At 47.1% G+C, this 25,595-nt stretch overlaps 2 protein-coding genes and 1 long non-coding RNA gene across 34 annotated transcripts in view; 1 reads left to right on the top strand and 2 right to left on the bottom strand.

The window, feature by feature from the left end:
- The window catches only part of LOC118154756 (uncharacterized), a 29,556-nt gene extending 6,204 nt beyond the window's left edge, over positions 1-23,352 (top strand). Inside the window, exons 2-4 of the long non-coding RNA XR_004744999.3 lie at positions 464-636; positions 1,578-1,744; positions 11,918-23,352. This is a non-coding gene — a long non-coding RNA (uncharacterized LOC118154756). The remainder of the gene's footprint in view (positions 1-463; positions 637-1,577; positions 1,745-11,917) is intronic.
- Positions 302-23,091, bottom strand: LOC128932494 (uncharacterized). Of its 5 annotated transcripts, XR_008482376.2 has the most exons (7): positions 20,246-23,091; positions 19,988-20,065; positions 17,616-17,874; positions 10,364-10,446; positions 7,376-9,909; positions 1,641-1,742; positions 302-406 (listed from the first exon to the last, which is right to left on the bottom strand). XR_008482376.2 is itself a non-coding variant. In XM_078375959.1 (5 exons), the coding sequence occupies exons 1-5, from the start codon at positions 20,258-20,260 to the stop codon at positions 7,648-7,650; spliced, it is 495 nt and encodes a 164-aa protein (XP_078232085.1). In that variant the 5' UTR covers positions 20,261-23,091; the 3' UTR covers positions 4,332-7,647. The 5 variants fall into 5 exon arrangements, 2 of the variants coding, with proteins under 2 accessions (XP_078232085.1, XP_078232086.1); XR_013536578.1 differs by having other exon boundaries at positions 7,376-7,469; positions 19,988-23,091; XR_013536577.1 differs by having other exon boundaries at positions 7,376-7,707; positions 19,988-23,091.
- TJP1 (tight junction protein 1) overlaps positions 22,160-25,595 on the bottom strand; it is a 256,103-nt gene continuing 252,667 nt past the window's right edge. For all 28 annotated transcript variants that reach the window (XM_035303668.3, XM_054258231.2, XM_035303666.3 and 25 more), the window contains one exon: positions 22,160-23,706. In XM_035303668.3, the coding sequence (XP_035159559.2) occupies positions 23,612-23,706 (95 nt within the window). In that variant the 3' untranslated portion in view covers positions 22,160-23,611. The remainder of the gene's footprint in view (positions 23,707-25,595) is intronic.

Consider the following 25,595-nt stretch of genomic DNA (forward strand, 5'->3'; position numbering starts at 1 on the left):
CTCCGTCTCTACTAAAAATGCAAAAATTTCATCCCAGCTACTCGGGAGGCTGAGGCAGGACAATCGCTTGAACCTGGGAGGAGGAGGTTGCAGTGAGCCAAGATCACGCCACTGCACTCCAGCCTGGGTGACAGAGGGAGACTCGGTCTCAAAAAAACAGAACAAAACAAAACAACAACAAAAACCTCCCAAACGTTGACTTGAAGCTTTTCTGCATATGTACCTGGGGGCAGTTCTACATTTTTTTTTTAAGTCTGTTTCTGAATAAGCTTCAATTCCGAGGTTTGGCAATAACAGATAATTTTCAGTGAAGGAAATATTTATTATTCCCTGATCTCCTCCAGTAGGCACAGTAGGGCCCCTCCATTTGAAATCCGATTTTAGTAAAGCTTCCTTGGTTCCTTACCTAAAAAAAAAAAAGAAAGACAAAGTAAAAGTAAACGTTCCATGTATATGTCTTCAGGATGAGGAGCTGGAGTCGGGAAGGACCTGGTGTGGAGCACGCCGTAGCTGCGGAGGACAGAGCTCAGCGGGACGGCCGGCTCGCCTCGGGCTCCTTCCAGGGCCTCCGAGGGTCTCTTCTGACTCCACCAAGCAGCCGCCTCTAGCCCTGGGCTCTCACTACAGGACCTCTAGGTAAGGAAATGGCTTTACACACACACACACACTTTCACACTCACACGAGTTGCTCATATACACACATATACTTGGTCTCACACTTTCACACACACATGCACATACCCTCACACACTTTCAGACACACACACATACACTTCCTCTCATGCTCACACACATGCTCACACATTCATACTCAATTCTCACAACTTAACTCTCATACTCCTACAGCTCTCACTCACACATTTATACACACACACACATACACACACACACACACTTTCTCCCACGCTCAGGCTCCATCCCCAAAGATGGGTTTCCACTAGTTTTTCAGTGGGGCCTGAAGCATAGTGAAGTTACCTTCACACAGACAGAGTTGCGGTGAGGCCCAAGGATGCTGTTTACTGGGATTACTTCAGGGGGAGGGAATGGAATTGCATTGAACCCTTGGTTCTTGCTATGCTTTGACTGTCTGTCTCCTCCAAAACTCATGTTGAAAGTTAATCCCTGCTGTGGCAGTATTGAGAGGTGGGGCCTTTAACAGGTGATTGGGGGCTGGGTGCCAGTGGCTCAGGCCTGTAATCCCAGTACTTTGGGAGGCAGAGGCAGGTGGATGACCTGAAGTCAGGAGTTCAAGACCAGCCTGGCTGACATGGTAAAACCCATGTCTACTAAAAATACAAAAATTAGCTGGGTGTGCTGGCACATGCCTGTAATCCCAGCTACTTGGGAGGCTGAGGCATGAGATTTGATTGAACCTGAGAGGCAGAGAGGTTGCAGTGACCCGAGATCACGCCACTGCACACCAGCCTGGGCAACAGAACGAGACTCTTATGTCAAAAAAAAAAAACAAAAAAACAAAAAACCAAGTGATTGGGTCAAAGGGTTCTGCCTTTTTGAATGGATTAACCCATTCATGAACTAATGGACTGATAGGTTAATGGTTTAATGTGTTATCACAGAGTGGGACTGGTGGCTTTGTAAGAAAAGGAAGAGATGTGAGCCAGCATGCTCAGCCCCCTCACCATGTGTGCCGGCACCACCTCAGGACTCTGCAGAGAGTTCCCACCAGCAAGAAGCCCTCACCAGAGGCAGCTGCTCGACCATGGACTTCCCAGCCTCCAGAACTGTAAGAAATAAATCTCATTACTTGGCAATTAAATACAACAGAAAATGGACAGAGACAGTTCTTAAGGAATTGCCCATCACATCCAAGGCTTATCCAGAGGTGATCCTTATCTGGTTCCCCAGGAGGCTCCTGGAAGAAGGGAATGGACACTGTCCGCCACCCCATTCATTGCATGCAGGGCCCAAAGGGAGGACCTGTGGAGGGTTTTCCAGCAGCTCCCTTAAAAGGAACCAGGATCCTGGAGAGAGGTGATTGAATTACTTCCCCCAGTGCATCTTATTTGTTAATGGCATGCTGATTTCAATGATCCATGTCATCCCTGTCCCTATTACCATAAATAATGAGGCACTAGCTGTACGTGGCAGTGGCTGTCCGGAGCAGCAAAGAGCCGAGCCCACAGTGTGTCTGTCCTGTCAAAAGCATGTTGGCTGTGCTTAAAAATGACACTCCAGCCTGTCCCTGCAATCCCTGTGTGCTTTCATCATGAGTCAGAACTTCAAGATGTTATTCATTCTGAAGCCATGTCAGCTCAGCTGTCAAGATAAGAGAGTTTATTGCATCTTGTATGTATGATAAACTGGAGTGACATGCAGATTTTAAGTATCTTATTCTGAAGCCATTTTAAGCTAGGCTAAATGCAGCCTGTCAAATTCACCTGCAAGGCAGGGTACACGTTAGGGACTGGGAACTGAAGGGAGACAGCAGCAGTGTGGTTGGCAGGCAGGGGAGACGGAAGGTAAGCAACAGAGAAGGGCGCTTGGGTTCCCGCTCTGCCTAGACGTGAATGGCTCGGGGGCAGGATGCATGGAGGGTCTTGCCCAGAACAGTGGATCCAGCGCTGATTCCCAGGGATCTACGGAATCCTTGAGGGGTGGGGGAGGTTGACTCACAAGATGTTTCAGGCCTTTGGAGGACTAGGTATTTGACCACAGGATGCCTTGGAAATTGAATATGTTTTCGACTTCCAGTACCACCAGTTCAGAGGTTCTGGACGGGGGGTTGGTAACTCATTCAGGGCACTGCTGTCACTTCTGGGATGAGAAAAGCCAAACTATTTTACACACTGAAGCGGATGTGTGGGGCCTGACGTTTATGCTACCCAGGAGCTCTCTTTAAAGAAAACAAAAATTGGGATACAGAATTGCTTGGGTCCCTCCAAGAAACCTACACAGAGGGCCTGTAGTGAGGGGTCCCAGTACCCCAGGCGCAGAGGACCCTCAGCCAACCAGGGCCTCATGCCTAGGGAAGGTTAAAATGTGAAGCCTGGTAATATAATAAGAAACATGTATTTGGTCTTTGTCCCCGTTCCTGGCACAGAGGGCCTAAGACCTTTGGAATCTCTGCAGTGAGATGAATGAATGTCTTTTCTGTGCTGAGATGCCTGGTGGCTGGGAGCCCCTGAACAGCTTCAGGATGAGGGCTGGTCCCAGAAGAACCAATGCAGGACTGGGGGGTTGGAACTTTCAGCCCCACTCGAGGCAAATCTCTGGGGAGAGGAGACAGGCTGGAGATTGGGTTAATTACCAGTGGTCAGTGATCTAATGAATCATGCCTATGTCATGAAAACTCCATAAACATTCCTGAACACTGAGGTCTGGAGAGCTTCCAGGTTGGCAGACACACCCATGTGCTGAGAGGGCGGCACACCCTGACTCTGTGGGGACAGAAACTGCTGGGCTCAGGGCTCTTCCAGACCTAGCCTGGCTGTTCATCTGTGTCCATGGCAATAATCTGGTAATAGTAAACAAGTGTTTTCTGGGTTTCTGTGAGCTGTTCTAGCCGATTATTGAACTGAGGGAGGTGGGGATTCTAAAAACGCCCTGACTTTGTAGCCAAGTCAGAGAGAAGTGTAGGTTCCCTGAGTACCTAAGACTTGTGACTGGCATCTGCAATGTAGACAGTCTTGTGGGACTGAGCCCTGGAATCTGTTGAGTCTGACATTAGTTAGTGTCAGAACTGAATTGAATCATGGGACACTCAGCTGGTGCTGGAGAACTGGCTGGTGTGGGAAGAAATCCCAGTGTCTGAGTAAAAGCAGCTCAAGCCCATTCTTCATTTCTCAGCAGGGTGGCTTTTTTTTTTTTTTTTTTTTGGCTTTGCTGTTCCAACATTTCATTTCTCATCTGGGTCCCAATGGTCCTTTATTAAAAAGAGAAACCTTTTAACATAAAAATTGGCTCCAGATCTGAGCCACTCACTCCCCGTCAACGTCTCTGGGTTCCTCTTGGGCTCTCTGTTTAGACAGGTGATCCCAGCGAGTCTCCCAGCTTCAGAGGCGGAGAGGCTGTGATCCTCATCACAGGCAGCACATGCCACCGTGTCCCCAAGGAGCCCCCATCCGCCTTGAATTCCACCCACAGTGGCACGGAATTGGCAGTGGGCACGGTTGGCTGCCATGGCTTCCCAGGGCTGGAAGGAGACAGTTCACTGCAGGGATCCTTTTGTTTGTTCAAAACAGCATCTCACTCTGTCGCCCAGGCTGGAGTGCAGTGGTGCAATCTCAGCCCCCTGCAACCTCTGCCTCCCTGGTTCAAGCGATTCTCGTGCCTCCACCTCCCGAGTAGCTAGGATTACAGGCACGCAGCACCACATTCAGCTAATTTATTGTATTTTTAGTAGACATGAGGTTTTGCCATGTTGGCCAGGCTGATCTCAAACTACTGGCCTGAAAGTGGGGTGTTCTGGTATGGAAGGATAGGAGTTTGTGGGGTGCGTGAGTGCCTAGGCTTCCCACAGGGCAAGGGAGCTGCGGGAGGAGGAGACAGGGAGGCTGGTGTGGAGGGCCTGGGAGGCTGCACACGCAGCAGGGCCCTGGGCTTTGTCCCGAGCAGTTCCCAGGAAAATGCCGAGAGGAGGGGCGTCGCGAGGGGAGGGGGAGATATAAGATGGAAAACCAGTAGGAAGTGGCCAGGATTTTCCCACCTGGGGTAAAAGCAAAGCTAACAAACGAAAGTTGTTTGTGCAAAGTTGTTTGTGCCCTTCAGCATCCTCACAGGTGCCTCGCTCTGCCCCTGCCGGAGTTACTGTTTGGAGGAAAGGCGCTGTGCTGAGTCCCAGCGGGGGTTTTGTAAATGCCGCACAATTGGTCTCTCACGGTTCACAGAGCAATCACACTTGCTTGGTTGGCCTCCTGGAAAGCCTTACTCTCTTAATTTTTTTCTTTTGGTAGAGATGGGGTCTCACTATGTGGGCCAGGCTAGTCTCAAACTCCTGGGCTAAAGTGTTCCTCCAGCCTCCGCCTCCCAAACTGCTGGGATTACAGACCTGAGTCACTGAGCCCAGCCAGCCTGACTTTTCAGAATGATGTCACATCCTTGTGGACTGTTGAAAATAAGATTTTTTTTCCTCAGTCTCCTAGAAGCCCCAAAATAGCCATGCAGCTGTCCAAGCAGTTCTGGTTTGATTACAAGGAGCATGTATAAAATAGCTACGGGTGAATGGGGTCAGTGCAAATGGAAACTGGTGGGGGAGGCTCGGGACTCTTGGAGGTCTGCAGGAGAAAGTGCATAATGAACACACACCCATGGCCTCTCCTGATGTGCCAGGGCGTTCTCCCACACAGGCGGAAAGCGCTCTGCAGAACAAAGCGCTTTTGGTCTACAAAACGTCTCCCAGCTCTTGCCTGCAAAGGGAAGAAAGGATAGCGGAGGATCATTAAGCAGAATGCCGAGAGATTGATGGAAACCCCTCTGATAGCTCAATCTAATTGCAGCATCTTCCCGTGTGCGGAATGCTGCTAATGGACAGGCGTTCCTGCCAGCACTGATGATGCTAGGCCTCCTCAGCACTCAGCCCAGGGCAGCCAGGAAGAATGAATGGTGATTCAGAGGGACAGGAGGAAGCTGCGTGGCATTTCAGAGATACTTATTTTAGAATTGCTGGTGGCCATGTCTTCTTTTCCTATCCAAGCTAATAATGACTTTTGATATGTGAACATTTCTTCTCCTTCCTAGGTAATGTGTTGATGTGGCACTTTGATCTTAGAATAATCGTTTCTAAAACCAACCTAGGTGCTTTTCTCTAGTGTTGGCCTTAGCTAACAGATGGATCCGTTGACTTGAGCACTGCTTGGGCATTGTCTGTGTGCAGGTCAGGCAGGGGATGTGGCGAGCGGCTGGGAAGCAGAAGATGGAGGTGTCTAGGGTGCACATGGAGGGGTGGGGTCAACTCCACAGGGGGTCGGCCCCTAGCCTCAGTCAGGGAGGGCTTCATGGAGGAAGGGAGAGTTGAGTGAGAACGTTGTTCCCAGGTAAGAGGGAAAAGCATCCAGGGAGAGGGGGCTGCTTCTGGGAAGACCAGAGTCATCACCTCATGGACTTGTAAGGTGGTTGGGAGGAAGAGAGACCCCAGGGAAAATAACAGGTTCCACTGACAGGAGGCCTGCTGGGGGCAGTGGCGGGGGAGGCAGGCTGGCAGTGGAGTGATGGCTGCGGGCCCAGGGGGCTGCCTGACAACAGGTGTGTTGGCCAGGATCCCTGTAGCAAAAACAGGGGGCTGAGGACCTCATGTCAGATGAACAGATCCCTGGAGAAATGAGTAGGTAGCAGCCACAGGGGCAGCTTCCGGGTAAGAGGGGGCTGCTAGGCCAGAGCATGGGCTTCATGGGAGGGTGCTGCCACCCGGTCACCCTGCGGGGACCACGTGCGGGGAGACCCAGGGTGGCATGAGAACAGTCGCCTTGCCCTCTTGCTCTCAGCCTCCTGTAGCTACCCTCACTCCCTGCCCTGCCACACAAGGTCAGACCCACTTGGAGTCAGAAGGTGAGGGGCGAGGTCCCAGGGTGAGGAGCAGGGATGGTGCCGCCTGCTGCAGAGTGAGACCTGGGACTGGCAAACGCAAAGTGACCGGAGCATTCCAGGAGCTAAGGAGGCCTGTAGGGGAGGAGGATGGCGGCTGGCAGTGACAGGAAGGGAGGGCCAGCATGGGGTGGCAGTCCCAGAGCTTGGGGCTCCCTGCCGGCCAGCCTTTGTGGCCTGGGAGGTGGAGGTGGCAATTGCTGCCGTATCATAAACACTTCAAGCTCACACTGAAATCTTCAGTGTGTGGCTAGGGAGCAAATACATGTGCAGGTGTCTGAGACCTGTGCCCTTACCTAACCTCGGGGAGTAAGAAAACGAAAGCTCACCATGTAAGCACACCAGCAGTAGCCTATGTGTGTCTCCACACTGGAAACCCCAAAACACAGGCTGGAGGCAGAGTTGATTTCCAAGCCGAGTGCTGACAGCCTTTGGGTTTTACGTCTGCTTGCTTGGAGCTCAGTGATAGAGATCTCGCCCCCAGAAGAGGAAGGGACTGTCTTGCATAACTGGCATACCCGAGGAATGCTTCAGGCGCAGCTAGATCCAGGCATCCTCAAATAGTGTGACGAGGACTCTGCTTTCCTTTCTTACCCTAGCATGGCTCTGCCCTGCTCTGTGTTGTTTTTAGACAAGGTCGAGCCCCAGCAGCTCTGGTCCCCTTGACATGATCCCAGAGAAGAGCCAGCCCTTCCCTCCTGGGGTCTACCCTGTCCCCTGTGGGATGTCAGACTAGACTGAGGAAAGGTCTCAAGCAGGTCATGTGAAGGGCTTTGCACAGGAAACACAGAAACAAGGGGATCCTGTAAGGTCAGCAGAGCTCTGACTCCTTTACCTCCTCAGGAAGCTTCAGCTGCAGAGGAGCAGAAGGAAGATCCACAGATAAGGACGAGGAGACGTTAGAGGAAGGGCAGGAGTGCAGCATGGACCTGCCAGGGAGGGAAGGGGAGAGTGAGAAGTCAGCCCTGCCTGCACCCCCCACCCACACCCTGGCCCCTTCCCAGCAGAATTGGTGACACTTTTTTTCTTCCCAATGCCTTTCACATTTCCAGAGCAGCTCAGGATTGCTCAGTAGATAACCGGTTTGGGGTTTTTATCCTTTTCTTCCTAACGACAAGGCTCCTGAGAACAGGAGCGGCTGCCATCTGTAGGGTATTCATCATCCTCCTGCATCGGGGAAATGAGTCATTTTAGCAAAAAATGTAGAACTTCCATGAAATTCAAATTGCAGTACGTTGACAAGAATTATAATGTTTGCAGAGAGTATCATCTAGAAGGCTGAAGTGGTCATCCGAGAGAAATGGCTGCCGTTGCCAGCAGGGTCTGACCACCTCACTAGGGTGGACAAGGCTGAGGTTGCCTCTTAATTGTTTTCCACTCTTTTGGCTCCTGAACATTAAATAAGACAGAGGAAGCAGGAAGGTGGGGAGAGAGCACACCTGCAAGTAACAGTCACCATCCAAGAGAGTTATCAGCCGAGTAGGCAGAATTCTTGCCAATTTAGTTGACTGTGCATGGGAGGGGAAGTTTCCAGGGCCTTCTGGAAATAGGATATTTTTTCTCTGTTTTTTTTTTGGAGATGAAATCTCACTCTTGTCCCCCAGGCTGGAGTGCAATGGCGCAATGTCAACTCACTGCAACCTTCACCTCCCAGGTTCAAGTAATTCTCCTGTCTTAGCCTCCCAAGTAGCTGGGATTACAGGCATGTGCCACCACACCTGGCTAATTTTTGTATGTGTAGTAGAAACGGGGTTTCACCATGTTAGCCAGGCTGGTCTTGAACTCCTGACCTCAGGTGATCCTCCTACATTGGCCTCCGAAAGTGCTGGGATTACAGGCGTGAGCCACCGCGCCTGGACAAAACAGGATATTTTCTTAAAGGGGCCACCAATGATACCCTTTGGTCATTCCAAAATGACCTATCTGGGCCTGAAGCCCCTGGTCAGTCTAGTTCCTAATCCAGAGAAAAAAATTCCCTGACAGCAGGAGGGAATAACCGTTCCAGGTAATAGCAGTTGTTCAAATAACAGCAAAGGCAAATAGGAAATATGTTGCCAAGCTGCTAACAATTGCCCTAAACACGAATTTTGCCTCTAAGCTCTTGTAAGCCATTGGTTGTACTGAAAAGTTCTAAGTTCTTTGTGCCAAGGCTTGAGAAGCCCACGACGGGGCCACAGGCCGACCTTTTCTCAGAGTGCGGGAAATGAGAGGGTCATCCCTTTAGGTGGCAGGATGGCTCAGAGCCTCTGTGCCCACAGCCACCAGAATGAGCTCCCCTTGGGGTCATGGACCCAGTATCTCAGTTGAGTACATGGTCACTTTCACCAAGGCTGGCAGGCACTGCGTGACTTCCCCCAGATGCTGCGCTGGAGTTGGAATGATTTAGTGGTCGTGCACACGAGTGCCCCAGGCCCTTGGGCAGCTGGGAGCATGGGCTGGCACTTCCTTGTTGGGAGGGAGCCACCCTGCACCTGTGGGTGGGTCCTGTCCTGTCAGCCTGGCAGGCAGGTGTGGCTTGTGGCAGGGTGAGCCCCTGGCATGGACCTGCTCGTTTCCCCAGGTGAGAGTTTCTATGTGGCCAAGGGTCACCAGGAAGTGACAGCCTACGCTGAGCAAACCCAAGCTCAGGGTTCATGTTGCCCCAGCAGAATGTGCAGATGTGCTCTGCAGGGAGGCATTTTTCTTGGTTGGCTGACACTCTCTGGAAGGGGGTGTGGGCCAGGCCAGTGTGCTCAGCAGCATCCCAGAGCACTGCTCAGGCCATCCCAGCAGGGACTCCAGTGTGCAGTCAGCGTGCTCCCGCCAAGACTGAACCCACATTTCCTGCCCCCTCCTTTCCTGCTCCCAGGTGGGGCTGTTGTCAGGGAGGGAAGAACGGGGAGGACAGCATGGGAGGCTTTTTCAGGGCCGGGCCTGGGAATGAGCCACAGTGAGGGGTGGCGTGGATCACCTGGCCCCACTAAAGGCCAGGGGTGAGAGGGATGTCCAGCTGTGCCCTCCTGGGAGGAAGGTACGCTCTGCCATGCATTGCCTCAGGTTTTTAGGCAACTGTGAGCATGGGCTGGGGCTTCCTTGTTGGGAGGGAGGCCCCCTGCACCTGTGGGTGCGTCCTGTCCCGTCAGCCTGGCAGGCAGGTGTGGTCTGGGAGGGGAAGGCATGCTCTGCCATGTGGTGTCACCACCAGCTGGTAACTAACTGTTGGGGAATTTATTGAAACAAGTGAAAGAACCCCACCCTCCCACAACAATCACCTGCCTTTGGTGACGCTGAGCCTGGCCCCAAAACCCGATCGTCCTCTCCTGGTCTCACACTAAATGGAGATGCATTGCTCCTCCAAATTGCAACCAAGATCACTGAGGAGAAGCTGACCTGCAGCGGGCACACACATGGCAAAGAGGAGCTGAAGCCACTCGGGGGCTGTGCCTGCTAAGGAGGTGGCTTGGTTTCAGTTTTCAAAGCAATGGCCACTTCCCTGTATCAACCTGCTTGTCATGTGCCTGGCTTTGCTGCTCTCGGCTCTGCAGATCGTGGTCTCAAACTTCCTTTTGAAGAACGTCACTGACGCTTCTGGCCTCACTTCTTCAAAGAGGCAGCTACAGACACTCTCTCGGGGGCCTGGCTGCCTGTTTCTAGGGGCTGGGCCTCAGGCTTGGGCTCTGCTTCAGCAACGCCACGTGACACCGAAGGGCCTCACCCATGCCAGGGCCCACCAGCGGCTGGGGGAAAGGCCAGGCTGGCGTGACCCTGATTCTGCAGATGGGATTTTTAGTGACTCTGCTAGGAACTGACATAACAAAGCCACTGACACAGGGATGACACTTACCAGCACCTCACGAGAGCAGGCCTGCTGTAAACCCATGCAGCTGCTCCATAAAGTAGACGCTATCATCATGGTCTGCCGGAACGCTGCGGGGAGAGGAGTGACTGGGCTGCAGCATGCATGGATAAGAGTAGGGGAAGGGAGGGGTGGAGCATGCGTGGAGGAGGGGAGGGGGAGGGAAGGTGTGAGCCGGCGGTCCAGCACTGCATTGCCCCGCTCCACTTTCCTCCAAGGCTTGGGTCTGCGAGGGCTGGAGCCCTTCCTCTCTGGGATGGTCACAGCCTGGTCCTGTGAGCAGTGGACTGTGGATACCTCCTGCTCCTGAGAGAACCCAGCCCTTCGTGAGGAGTCAGGGAATAGATCTACCATGCCAGCCCAGCCCTGTGCTGCCAGGCAGGGGCCTGTCTTTCTAGAAGGTGGGAGTGTGGGCACAGGCTGACCGGCCAGCCTGCAGAGTTCCCTCCTCAACTGCACCCTGGAATAGGGAGAGAGGGGCCTAGGGCACTCATAGGCCCTAGGCCCCTTGGCTCCCTTCCACCCTCCTGGTGATCTGTCCTTGCATCCACTGGGAAACCCAAGTGACCACGCCTTGGAGTATTTCCACCCATTTTTCCTTAATGGCCCCCCAGTGTATGCTTGGGGAAACTGAGGCTGGTAAGGCTGTAGGACTCATCACACACAGCAAGGGCCAGAGGGTACCTGTCCAGGGGAAGACCAGGCTCTTCCAGGCTCATGGCCCCAGCCCATGGCTGCAGAGACAGAGACTTTCCACTTAGGTGGACACTGATGGGTCCTGTTCCCACTGCGAGTTCACATCCTCCTCCCAACTCCAGCTGGGACCTGCCCTGGGACTGGGAAGTTGTATTTTAAGTCTTGCCCTGCCTCAGTCTTCCCCCAGGAATCCTGCTGGCTATGACAGGAGGCACACGTGTGGCTCTTTTGTGCTTCTGATTGGCATCTTAAGAGTACTGGCTGGGAGTCGGGGGATCCTGGTGTCTGCCCTGGCTCTGCCCAGCTCTATGTGTGTGTCAGCCAATGGGATGCTCTGTGCCTCAGTTTCTCATTGTTTTTGAGATAAGGACTCGCTCTGTTGCCCAGGCTGGAGTGCAGTAACATGATCAAGGCTCACTGCACCCTCGACCTGCTGGGCTCAATCCATGATCCCGCCTCGGCCTCCTGAGTAGCTGGGATTACAGGCGTGTGCCAACATACCCACCTAATTAAAATTTTTTGGTGGGGGTGGGAGCTGGATGTAGTGGCTCATGCCTGTAATTCTAGCACTCTGGGAAGCTGAGACAGGTGGATCACTTGAGGTCAAGAATTCAAAACTAGCCTGGCCAACATGTGAAACCCTGTCTCTACTAAAAATATTTTTAAAAATTAGCTGGGTGTGGTGACAAGTGCCTGTAATCCCAGCTATTCGGGAGGCTGAGGCAGGAGTTGCTTGAACCTGGGAGGCAGAGGTTGCAGTGAGCTGAGATTGCACCATTGCACTCCAGCCTGGGCAACAAGAACAAAACTTCATCTCAAAAAAAATTTTTTTTTTTTTTTTTTAAGAGACAGGATCTCTGTATGTTGGAGATTGGTCTTGAACCACTGGTCTCAACCAATCCTCCGCTCAGCCTACCAAAAGTTTCTCATCTTTAAATGGACTCTGACACTGGCCTGGGATCTCAAGCTGGCATCCCATGAACTGGACCCCACGGGAACCTGCTTTTCGGAAGGAAGTCAGAGGTAGGTGCTTCCCCGGCTCTTAGCCCCGCCTCTTCCTGTTTGCAGCCCCTGGCACCCACAGCACCTCCTAAGACCCCACATTCCCTGCTGAGGGTTGCCACATTGTATGCTGACCGTGCAGACCATTGGAACCTTCCCTGGGCAGGTCAGGGTCCTGTCACCACATTGTCTAGAGGATAGCAGGTGCTCCTGAAGCATTTCTGAATTGGACCATATGTGAAATGTACACCAAACGGGTTTTAATAACCTATTGCTCCTGGAGTAATCGAATTCACTGCTGTTGAACCCCCCCCGGGCCTGAGGAACTGGCTCAGATGAGACTGAAGGAGACTGAAGGCACATGGACCTGCAAGCATTGTGGACCCTGCGCTGGATCTTACGGAGGGGAAGTGCTAGACAGGGTGTCCATGAGCCAAACGACTAAGTGGAATATGAGCAGACAGATGCACGCATGCAAGTTGCATTTCCTAAGGCTGGAGCTGGAACGGCAGAGTAAGGAGCTTAGCAAATCCTCTCCCTAAAAGGTATCAGCAAAACGGAACCACCAGTCCAGGACTGCAAAACAGCCAAAAGCATACAGCACGTTCAGACGTTTGCTTAAGAAAGAAAACCCTTGTGTGAGAAAAGGGGTTTTTGCCTGGGCTTCTTCTAGCCCCACTTCTCCCCAACCCCCACCCCGTTCTGGAGATCTGCTAGGCAGGGGAAGCCATGGGGCCCAGCAGCTTTACTGTGTGCTGGGGCTGGCTGGATTTGAAGCAGGTCTAGTGGCAGTCTTGGGAAAGGCCAATGTTGTAGCTAGCCTCAGGTCCTAACTGGAGTTGGGCAAACATCAGACCAGCAGACTAGTCAGAAATCTGGGAGATTTGGAGAATGAGAACCGTAGTGGGCCTTGGTAAGTGCCCACATGTCCATGGCAGTCTGGAAGGCCAGGTTGTGTGCAGGGCTGTGCATAACACCCAGGAGAGACTGCAGAGACCTAGCTGTCTATAGAGTCAGCCCCCTTTCTGTGGATTCAACCAGCCATGGATCGACAATAGTAAAAAATGGCGAGGGAAGGTGACTCACGCCTATAGTCTCAGCATTTTGGGAGGCCAAGGTGACCAGATTACTTGAGCCCAGTAGTTCAAGACCAGGCTGGCTAGCATGGTGAAACCCTGTCTCTATATAAAATATAAAAATTAGCTGGGCATGGTGGCATGCACCTGTAGTCCCAACTACTTGGGAGGCTGAGGTGGGAGAATCACTTGAGCCTGGGAGGGGGAGGTTGCAGCGAGCTGAGATGGTGCCACTGCACTCCAGCCTGGGTGACAGAAGGACACTCTGTCTCAAAAATAATAATAATACAGTTTTGGGGGGAACATAAGAAATCGGAAAGGTTAATGGGTACACAAACAGAGTTAGATACAATGAGTAAGCTCTAGTATTTGATAGCACCACAGGGTGCCTACAGTCAGCAGTAATTAGCTGTTCATTTGAGAATAACTGAGGAGCATAACTGGAATGTTAACAACACGAAGAAACAATGAATGCTGGAGGTGATGGATATCCTATTTACCCTGATGTGATTATTACATATTACACACCTGTATCAAAATAGCTCATGTACTCCACAAATATATACACCTACTAAATACCCATAAAAATAAAAATGCAAACACAAAATACAGTGTGGCAACTATTCATAAAGCACTTACACTGTGTTAGGTGTAGGTAGCACAGTGGTGATTTGACGTCTGTGAGAGGACTGCACAGGTTAACACAAGTACTGTTCAATTTTCTATAAGGAAACTGGCTATCTGCCGAGTTTCAATATCTCTGGAACCAAATTTGGGGTTCTAGAACAAATCCCCTGTGGCAACCAAGGGTTGACTATATATCTCTGGCTGAATGTGAGGCCTTGTGCCTGTCCAGAGGAGATGTGAAACCTGACGAAATGTGAAAGCTGGGGCACATTTGTGCACTGCCTGAACTCTAAATGCATTCCCTAAACCACACACAGATCCACTGGCGAAGCGTGGAAGCCTTACTGGTTAAAGGTGTTTAAGTCCATTTGACCAATCATTGGCTGACCACACACGCTAAGCCACAGGCAACTACTAAGAAGATAGACTTGAAAATAAAAATGGCCAGGCATGGTGGCTCATGCCTATAAACCCAGCACTTTGGGAGGCTAAGGTGGGTGGATGACGTGAGATCAGGAGTTCAAGACCAGCCTAACATGGTAAAACTTCGTCTCTACTAAAAATACAAAATTAGCTGGCCATGGTGGTGCATGCCAGTAATCCTAGCTACTCAGGAGGCTGAGGCAGGAGAATTGCTTGAACCCAGGAGGTTGCGGTGAGCCAAAATCATGCCCTTGCACTCCAGCCTGGGCAACAAAAGTGAAACTCCATCTCAAAAACAAAAACAATAAAACCTTAAACTGAGCAGAAACATCAGTGGCTGCACGCTGAGGGAGAGACTGAGACAGATTCTATCGGAGTTCTTCAGTGAAGTCATGAACACAAAAATACAGCAACAGTCCCTTGGGGCTGAGGGGAAGGAGTAGAATCCAGAGTTGCTACAATATTACCTAAAGCGTCCGGTTTTTAAAATTATGAGACATGCAAAGAAACAGGAAAGTGTGATCCCTGGTTGGTTAGTGAGTGGGGAGGAAGCTAGCAATAGACATTGTCTGATGGGGCCCAGATGTTTGAATCTAGTAGACAAAGATTTCAAAGCAGCTTTGATAAAATTAAGAACTAAAGGAAACCATTTTTTATTTGACACTTTTTTTGGAGTGACACAGTCTCACTCTGTCACCCAGGCTGGAGTGCAGTGGCACAATCTCGGCTCACTGCAACCTCCACCTCTCAGGTTCTTGATTCTCAGCCTCCTGAGTAGCTGGGACTACAGATACATACCACCATGCCTGGCTATTTTTTTTGGGGGATTTCACCATGCTGGCCAGGCTGGTCTTGAACACCTGAGAGGTGATCCACCTGCCCAAAGTGCTGGGATTACAGGTGTGAGCCTCTGTGCCCTGCCCGTTTTTAAAAAACTAAAGTATGAGAGCAATGACTCATCGAATACAGACTATCAATAAACAGGGATTGTAAAAAAATTCTAGAGTTGAAAAGTACTATAACAAATATTTACTAGAGGGATTTAATAGCAGATTTGATTTGGCAGGAGAAAGAATCAGTGAACTTGAAAGCAGATTAATAAAACCCATCCAAATTAAAGAAAGAAAAGAAAATGAACAAAAAGTCCCAGAGTGAAAAGAAAGGGAAGAAATGTTTGAACAAACAGCAAGACAGTCCCAAATTTGGGACACAGCAAGAAGCATAACAAACTCCAAATATGATTAACAGAAAGAAATCCATAGCTAGATGCATACAGAGTTGAAGGACAAAAATAAAATTTCAAAACAGAGAAGGAAAAAAACCTCACAGCCTCATCACACACAAGGGAAGAACTATGTTTAACAGCTGTCTCAAGTGAAGAAGAATTAAAATGACGCACTCAAAGTGCTGTAGAAAAAATATTAACCAAAAATTCTTTAGCAAAACTGTCCTTCAAAAGTGAAGATAAAACAAAGACTGAGGAAATTCAATGCAAGCAAATCTTTCTTATAAAACATACTAAAGAAGTCCCTCAGGCTGAAAAGAAATGACACCAGGAGATAACCTGAATATAACCCAAGCGTACTAGGAAATTCCTACATTTCTTATATGCTCTATGTTATTTTATAGTATGCTTTTAATTCCTTTATTTTTTTATTGCTTCATTCTTTTTTGTTTTAATTGGTTGCTCTAGGAATAAAGACAGCAACAAAGGAGAAATAAGAACAAAAAACCCTGAGTCAAATAATCATTAAATAGACAAGTGGCAGGAAGAAATTAAACCATATCAATAGTTAGATTAAATATAAGTGGATTAATCACTCCAATCAAAAGGCACAGATAGTAATAAAACAAGATCCAACTATAGGCTGTGTATAAAGAGACACTGTTTAGATTAAAAGACCCAAATAGATTAAAATTAAGAATGGAAAGATATCATACAAAAAGGACCACAAGAAAATTGCAGTGGCTATTCTAATATCAGTTAAAATAGACTTTAAGACAGAAAACATTGCTAGAAACAAAGAGGGATATTTCATAATGGGCATAAGGAAGATACAGCAATTATAAACATACATGTTCCTAACAACAGAGCTCCAAAATATGTAAAACCTAACTAACAGAACTGAAGGAAGAATAAGGCAATTCAGTAAGTCAGAGACTTCAATACCCCACTCAGTAACTGAGAGAACTAGGCAGAAAACAAGCAATGATACAGAAGACCTGAAGAACAGCACCAAAACCAACTTGACTGATCCTTTATCTACAGAACACCCCACCCAACAACAGAATACATATTCTCTTCAAGAGCACATGGAGCATTCTCCAGAGAGACCTTGTACACAATCACAAAAAAAGTCTCAGTGAAGAGGATTCAGGTAACACAATGTTTATCTGATAACACTATGTTTTCCCATCAGAATACAGTTAATTACAACCAACAGAAAGATATTTGGGAAAGCCCCCAATATTTGAAAAATTTAAAAATTACTTGCAAATAACTCAGGGGTTAAGAAATCACAAGGAAAATAGAAAATATTTTGAACTAAATGGAAATGTAAAAATATCAACATTTATGAAACCCAGCTAAACGGTGTCTAGAGGGAATTTATAGCTTTAAAATGCCTATTTTAAAAATATCTGAAATCACTAAACCAAGGTTCGTTCCTCCTTCAAAACTTAGAAAAAGAACAAACGGAACCCAAAGCAAACAGGAGGAAGGAATAAAGACTAGTGCAGACTTCACACAATGAGAAATAGAGCCAGGAGAAAAAATACATGAAGCCAGAGTCAACTGTTGTGACGCTTTCTGACGCTAAGTGTACTGCAGTTATGGAACACCCTTGTTGTTAGGAACTGCGCATCATTCTGCAACCGTATGCTCAGATGTTTCAGAATACTGTTACAGGCAGAAAGGTTTATGTTCCCTAAAATTCATAACCCCCACTGTGCCTGCATTTAGACATGGGGTCTCTAAGGAAGTAACTGAGGTTGAATGGGGTCCTAAGGGTGGGCACTGATCTGAAAGGATCAGGGTTCTTATGAGACACCAGAGGGCATGTCTACCTTCTCCATGCACATGTATCAAGGACAGGCCAGTGAGGACAGAGAGAAGGTGGCTGTTTACAAGTCAGGAAGCGAACCCTTACAAGAAACTGACCATGCAGCCTTCCAGCCTCCAGAAGTATAAGAAAGTGCCTGTTAAGTCACCCAGTCTATGGCATTTGGTTACAATACCCAACCTACTTATCTACCTACCTAGAGTGCACTGCACAGGTGGAAAATTGGTAACACTTAGGGAGTCTGGGTCAAGGGCAGAAGGAAGTTCTCTGTATTATCCTGGCAAACGCTGTGTTATCCTTGCAACTAGGTGTGAAAATATGCTAAAAAAAAATAAAAACAAACCCTTCTCCTACCTGGGTGGTGAACACCATGTTGCTGGGCTGTGACGGGCTGGAGGCTGCGCTCTCCTGGTTCCCTGACTTGAGGCGAGCGACTTTGGTGTAGCCCTGTCCTCCCTGAACAGGGTTCTTCGCCTCTTTCCCACAATGTCATCAAGACGTTGGACGCTGACCCACTTTCCACTTTCTCCTGGTGCCCACCCTGCATCTCCTGTTGTCTTCCTTGGAAAGGCCACAAAAGTGTTTCAAGAGGACTCAGGTCCAAGACGGGTCCCTGGAAAATTTGCAGTTTGTGCTGTCATAAATGTGGCACATTAATGGTTGCTAAAACTGGGGAGCAACTCCTCAAGGCTTGGTGGGAGCACTTCAACTGTGTTGAAATATTCAAAAACATGGCCGGGCACCGTGACTCACGCCTATAATCCCAGCATTTTGGGAGGCTGAGGTGGGCAGATCATCTAAGGTCAGGAGTTCGAGACCAGCATGGCCAACATGGTGAAACCTCATCTCTATGAAAACACAAAAATTAGCTCGCTTGGGGACCGGTGCCTGTAGTCCCAGCTACTTGGGAGGCTGAGTCAGGAGAATCACTTGAACCCCGTAAGTGGAGGTTACAGTGAGCCGAGATTGCATCACTGACCTCCAGCCTGGTAACAGAGTGAGACTTTGTCTCAAAAAAAAAAAGAAAAAAAAAAAAAAAAAAAATCAAATACATAAGAACCAAATCCTGTCCCCTACTGGCAGCAGCACTGGATCCTACTGACCAAGCTTCCACCCTCCTCCCTGGGCCTATCAGGAAGAAACCAATGGGCAGGGCGCAGTGGCTCATGCTTGTAATCCCAAGCATTTTGGGAGGCCAAAGTGGGTGGATCACCCAAGGCCAAGAGTTTGAGACCAGCCTGGCCAACATGGTGAGACCCTGTATCTACTAGAAATACAAAAATTAGCCGGGTGTGGTGGTGCAGTGAGCCAAGATTGCACCACTGCCCTCCAGCCTGGGTGACAGAACGAGACTCTATCTCCAAACAAAAAGAAACCAACGCAGCCCTAGCACTGTTCTCTGCACGTACCCTCTAGTAAGGAGCAGGCTGCTAAGACACTCAGTTTTGATTTAAATCACTCAGATTCAAATGTTTCTGAAAGCCCGTAGTTTCTCACTACAACTGCAACTTCCACTCGGTAGGTATCAAGACGGGGGCTGCTCCTCAGGTCTCAAGCTTTGTCCTTTCCGCCTAGCTCCTGCTCATCCTCAAGCTGTCCTTATCCAACACTGAAGACGCTCATTCTCGGAAGTGCTCTGGGAAACCCCTGTCTTCAAAATCCTCTCTAGGAACCCCACTGCCCTCATTCCAGCCTGTTTCGGCCACACCCCCATTGACAAGAACCGAAGGGTTGCTAGGGTGAATACCAGGCACACCCCTCAACACTAACCAGCAGCATACTGACCACATCAGGTTCCACGTTTTCCTTCCTTGTTTTTTAAGCGTATAAAATGATTTATACCCGAATGTTTTCAGATCCACCTAAGACCAGGAGATGACTGTGGACAAACAGATCAAACTGCCTGAAAACTTTCTGGTGACAAGCCAAGGCACGAACACACTGAAACCACCACCCGCGCATCCACCTCTTCCTATTTTTTCATGGGCGAGTGCCAGAGGAGGACGTTCCACATGGGGGGCTCTGCTGTGTCTCACGACACCTTACACATCTTCCACACCTGGCACTGTGCCAGTAGGCAAAAAACTTGGTGCAGTGAAACTCAATTTTTAGTCTTTATTGGCATGTGGTTTCCTAGACAACTGTGAACACAATTCCCTCAGAACAGCCTATGCTGCAGAGGGAGGGAAGGGAGCGTGCCAGGATATAGAAGGCTCATCTCAGTTGCTACAGATCTATTCTGAGCACCTCATTTGTGTCAATCTCTGGCTAACCTGAGTGATCACTCATCAGCTGGGGGAAACAAGCGCTAGGGGCACCTTCATGGCCACTGGTAAAGCCCTCATTACCTACACAGTAGACATGGAAAACAAACATTTAGAGTTTTATCCATTTTAATTTTGAATTAGAAATCTTGCAAGTTTAATATATACCTTCTTAGTGAATCCCCACTCCCACCCCCACCCACCACCAAAAAACCCCCAACTCCAAACCAAATGGCATTTCTGCATCTTGGGTAATAGCACCTTCACTGTGAAGTAGTTTGAAAGGAAAGCACACATGAGTAGGTAATTGAGTCAAAAATGTCACTGAGTTTTTGCTCATCAAATCGATCATGAGACAGCAACGTGGTTCTGTAAAAATCAGGACATCACTACGGGTCTTCCCATACTCCATCTGGGGTGACCTGGTGAAGCAGCCTGGGAACAGAGTGCAGGGTCACTCACCGTAGGGCTGCCAGCAGCCGCAGTCACAAGTCTCAGGATACATCTGTGCACACGATCCTCTGGTATGCTTTCTGCAAACTGGACAGAAAACATCTTGGCTTTCTATCCAGTAAACGGTTTTCACTGCAAGTCAAGGCAAACTGAAAATTCCTGCCCCATCTGCCGGCTAGTGGCCTTCCTGCATCTGCTGCTACATCCCTTTCTAGCCAACTGCTCCGTCTAGACAGAAGCCACCCAGTGTCAAAGTCTGTGTCTCACCTGAGTCATCTCCATCTGCACTGTGCCTTGTGTACTGCATCAACTATTTGCGCAGAGGTCAAGAGGAACTGAATGCAGCATGAGTGGATGTTCACTATGCCTTCTGCTGAGTATGATGTTAGTAGAGGGGAAAAGCAGACTTCTGACAAAGCTTGGCCATCTGAATGAACTCACTGCACCATGCTCGGTGCCCTGGGAAGATGGTTAGACAACAGAAATGTCCTTATGAAGGGGAAGGGGCTCTACGTATCTAAACCTGACCAGGTATTCATGCCACATACTCAAAAACTGGAAGGGACAAACAACAGACTTGCCGAGTTGGGTCCCTTTCACAATAAACTGTTTCCCTAATTTATTTAAATGAGAAGTGTCATATTTAGGCCTTATAATATATGTATCTGTTTACAGTAAGAACACATTTAAAACAGAACAGAATACTGGCCAGGCATGGTGGCTAACACCTATAATCCCAGCACTGTGGGAGGCCAAGACGGGCAGATCATGAGGTCAGGAGTTCGAGACCAGCCTGACCAACATGGTGAAACTCTGTCTCTATTCAAAAAGTTAGCTGGGCTTGGTGGTGCATGCCTGTAATCTCAGCTACTCAGAAGGCTGAGGCAGGAGACTTGCTTGAACCCAGGAGGCGGAGGTTGCAGTGAGCCAAGATCGCGCCACTGCACTGTAGCCTGGGCGACAGAGCAAGATTCCATCTATTAAAAAAAAAGACAAAACAAAAAACCGGAACAGAAAAACTCAACACATATAATACATAAAATTAACTCAAAGTGGATCATAAATACAAAATTTTCAAAATTCTGAAAGAAAAATGAGAGAAATCTTTACACTTTGGGCTATGCAAAGATTTCTCAGATCTAACAAAAGCATAATCGATGAAAGAATAAACTGATGATAAACTGGACATCACACTAAGTCAAATGAAATGTAGAAATGTCTACACAAAAACCTGTATGCCAATGTTTACAGCAGTTTATGAATAACCTCCCAAACCTGGAAAACAACCCAGAGGTTCCTTTAACTGGGGAATGGATAAGCAAGCTCTGGTACAGCCACACAATGGAGCACACCATTTGGCAATAAAAAAGAACCTGCAGCGTCCACGAATCTCAAATGCATCATGCTAAGTGAAAGCAGCCAGCCTCAAAGGTGACATATTGTATGATTCCATTTAGATGACACCGTCAAAAAGGCAACTACAGAAACAGAAAAGAGATCAACCTACCAGGGGCTGGAGGAGGGGCTGAACATAAAGGATTTGAGAAGATAAAGAAACTGTTCTATGTGTTAACTGTGGTAAATAAACTGTAAGTGTTTGCCACAGTTTCAACTATACATTTTAAAAAGAGTAACTTACGATATGTAAATGATACCTTAGTAAAGATGAAACAAAACAAAATCCACATAGATGGATTCAATCCACAAAGATGATTATGCTAACTAGAGCAATAACCTCAATGTCAACAGGGGTGCTGGTGACATAAGTAGGGTATCCAAAATGGAATATTTATGCCCATTAAGCCCATTTTTTCCCCCCAAATGTAGTTACATTTATCAATGCCCATGCTACGTATCTGGAGAATAAAACCATATTCAAACGGGTCCTCACGAACACACACACACAAACGCACATGTGTTTACCCATGCTGGGGACTTCTGCCTGCTGCTTTCTCCCACTCTGCCTCCAGGTCCTTCTCTCCCGCTTCGATCTGAGCCCTTCAGATGAGCACTGCCCATCCATCTGTACATGCTGCCCATGGGGACAGACTCTGCAGGTGAAAACAGACTTGACAAGGTGCTAGGTGAAGTTAGGTGATACAGATTTGTGTGCAGGATTTTAAAACAGGATTATAAAGCTGCATGAAACTAGAAAACTGGGCAAACAGACCAAACCAGCACTTTATTTTAAAAAGTTTTATTTTGCAGATTAAGAAATTTGAGATTTTTAATAATGGCAAAAGAAATTCAGTCACACCTAATGATTAACAGAATGTAGTGGTGTATTTATCTAAACAGAAATCGTGCTGATGTGCCATAATAAATTGTCTATTAGTAAAAAAATACACTTTAGGGCACAGCATTGTATCACAAATTACAGTAGGGATACTTTGCAAGAATTTAATCAAACTAGAGAATTCTGAGTAACTGTATCTTTTAAATGCAGCACTTAAAAATGTAACAACTCTGTGCATTCTTTTTCTTAAAAAAAAATGACCTTGCATGTGTCATAGAAATGCTGCTTTATTGCTGCAGAGGTCAAAGTTCAAGGCTCAAGAGGTACAGGAGAGAATACAAAGGTAGCCTTTAGAAACTTGGTTTTGTTTATGTATAAAAAAGGTAAAGTTTATAAAAGTTAATTTACAAACCAAGAACAAAAGTGGTATGCACGCATTATGTACAAGCATCCTTAAAACATCAAAATTTTCAAATGCATAGCCAGAAAGAACAGAAAATAACCACTGCCCCTTGTTTTAAAACAAAAACAAAAACAAAAAACCCGAATCACACCACTATTTTCTTCTGGGTGATAACACGTTTCTGAAACCACCAAATGCACAATTTACTCAGTCTTTGTCATGATACAGTATCTAGATAATGCACAAAAGCCATAAAAACTTAGTAACACACACCAAGAATAAGCTAGGAATTCAGAACATGAGGGTAAGGCATTCCTGCTGGTTAGTATGTCTGTGGTGATATGGTTACATTATAGATCCGAAGAGGCCATGGAACCAGTCTCACATGCTTTTGTGTCCTTCCCTAAGAAAAATGTGTTTTCATATACAGTAAGTCATTGTCTTCACTTCACCCTCCCCCAGAGTTACCAATCCCCCTGCCGTACATTTCTGTTAAATCCACAACACTGCTGATATATTCCAGGTGCATTTAAAAAATGTGTGCATATTACTTCATGCATAATAAAATAAAATGTGTATGTATGCTAGGCCAGGGCCGTAATACAGTCTGAAACAGTGTACTTTGGAAAGAACAGACCTCAACTGCACCCCCATTTACTGGCTGGTATTTTAACGGAAATCAATATGTGAAGTTAAGCAGTGATGCTAAAAAAAAAAAAAAAAAAATTACAAAAATCACAAAGCAAAATATCTTTGAACCTCTAGCCAATACCAGTAGTCCCCGTCAATCACAAACATGCAGTGTGTAGCATGTTTTCTGACCATGGTTCGGGGCATGCTCACTAATCTTTCTCAGTTCAAACAAATACTTAATACTAACAAATTGTAGTCTCGATTCTAAAAAAGGTATAATACTTGATAGAGTGGTTCCATTTAGATTTAGTGAGTTTGACCCAGTTTCACATTATTCAATCAAGTTCCTGTATTTCAAGAGTTAAAAGTGGTCAATAAGGACAGAAACACAGTTTGCTCCAACGAGATAATTTGGATCTCCAGGAAGACACTTGTTTTGCCAGGTTTTAGGATCACCTATGAGAGAAAAGAAGATGATGTCATTTACACTTGAGTAACCTGCTGTCTGTAACGCTTTGCAATTATGGGCAAATACGGATATTTAGATATAATTGTCTTGTATTTCCTCAGAATATTGTATTTCTATCAAAACTCATTGCTTTATTTCAATGCAGACCTGCTGGCATCTAACAATTTCAAAGGTGCTTCACACTTCTTGTATTTAAAAAATATATATTTTTAAACTTTCTTTCCAACTGACACCCTCATACCATTAAGAAAGGTTTGTTTTTTTTTAACTTTCAGACCTCTCCTTTATGACATTATCAAGTGCATTAGGCTTTTCGAAACACAAATACGAGTGAGTGACAGCAATCATATGCCTAAGACAGTCCCAGTTTGCCCCTGAGCCCACATAATTATCAGTAGCATTTTTCTTTCACTTTCAAAAGTCTGGAGAATCATTATATGACCAACTATCTGAGCTGAGAATGAGGATACATTTCTCACACTCAACTACAGACCAACAAATGAAACCTAGTTCTCCAGAATCTAGTACCTGAAGCCTGTCTTCCCCCTTACAAAAAACAAACAAAAAAACAAGACTGCACCAGAGCTGCTCAGCTGATTCCAGCTGTACAACACAACTGATCCCGCAGCTTCACTCACTCACTCGCCGTGTGTTAGTCAGGTCTCAGGGTCTGAGTTTTTAGTAAGCTCTTAGTGATTTCTATGAAATGTGAAGAAGGCAGGGATGACTGTGTATCTCTGTGGTACCCAAGCAAGTGGAGAGTCCCAACTGTGGACTCTTGCTTCCCTTATAGCAGTAGCTCTCAAACAGGCACAACCCTGCCCCTAACGGGACATCTAGAGACAGTTTTGCTTGTTACCACTGACATCTAGGGATAGAGGCCGGGGAAGCTGCTAAATATCCCACAGTGGACAGGAGAGCCCCTACAACAATCATGTGGCCAAACTGTCAACGGTGCCAGCTAAGAACCCTGCCTACAGTATGCTGGACGCCCTAAGCAATATCTGGAGTCAAAAGCCTTTCATTTTTCCAGAAAATGGGCTACTTGTAAATATGAGGAAATACATATTTACAAGTAATTTTTCTCTGTTAACATTAATATATGCTCTTGCTATAATCTTTATACCACAAACTTTTATTTCATACTGTACCAAACTAAAACTAAATAATGCTCATCTGATTTATCAAAGATTTAGAAGCAGTACTTTAAATCAGGCTCACTTAAAGTGATCTATACCCAAAATAAAATTCCAATTGTTAACTAACTTAAATCACTCAAGGAAGTGAGAAATGTGAAAATGTAATGGAAGCTTTGAAATTATGATCTTAGAAGTAAAAAGTCATTTACAACAAGTGTATAAAAGAAGTTATTTAGAGTATTACACTGAAAAACCATGGCCAAGTATGATCACAATGGAAGATCTTTTAAGTTTATCTGGTAGACATGCTTTGTAGATTAAGAAATTAAACAGGCCAGGCACAGTGGCTCATGGCTGTAATCCCAGCACCCTGGGAGGCTGGGGTGGGCGGATCACTTGAAGTCAGGAGTTCAAGACCAGCCTGGCCAACATGGTGAAACCCTATCTCTACAAAAATTAACCAGGTGTGGTGGCAGGCATCTGTAATCCCAGCTACTCAGGAGGCTGATGCAGGAGAATCACTTGAGCCCGTTAGGCAAAGGTATGGCAGTGAGCCAAGATCGTACCATTGCATTCCAACCTGGGTGAAAGAGTGAGACTCCATCTCAAAAAATACAAACAACAACAAAAAAAAAACAAAAATAGAAAAGTTATATAAAGGAATGAAATCATTTTAAGAAGAAGATAAAAATGCCCACATGTGCAGGACAGTAACAATTCTCCCAGTGAATCTTGAA

The sequence above is a fragment of the Callithrix jacchus genome, chromosome 6 (assembly GCF_049354715.1).
Source record: "Callithrix jacchus isolate 240 chromosome 6, calJac240_pri, whole genome shotgun sequence".
In the NCBI taxonomy this organism is placed as follows: domain Eukaryota; kingdom Metazoa; phylum Chordata; class Mammalia; order Primates; family Cebidae; genus Callithrix; species Callithrix jacchus.

Bases quoted from the DNA above. Each gene is read 5' to 3' on its own strand.
- LOC128932494 (XM_078375959.1), bottom strand. The intron at 17,875-19,987 runs GTGAGTGACCCT...CAAATTTTCCAG, and splicing joins CGGCTGCTGGCAGCCCTACG to GGACCCGTCTTGGACCTGAG. The intron at 10,447-17,615 runs GTAGGAGAAGGG...CTCTCCCCGCAG, and splicing joins ACATGGTGTTCACCACCCAG to CGTTCCGGCAGACCATGATG.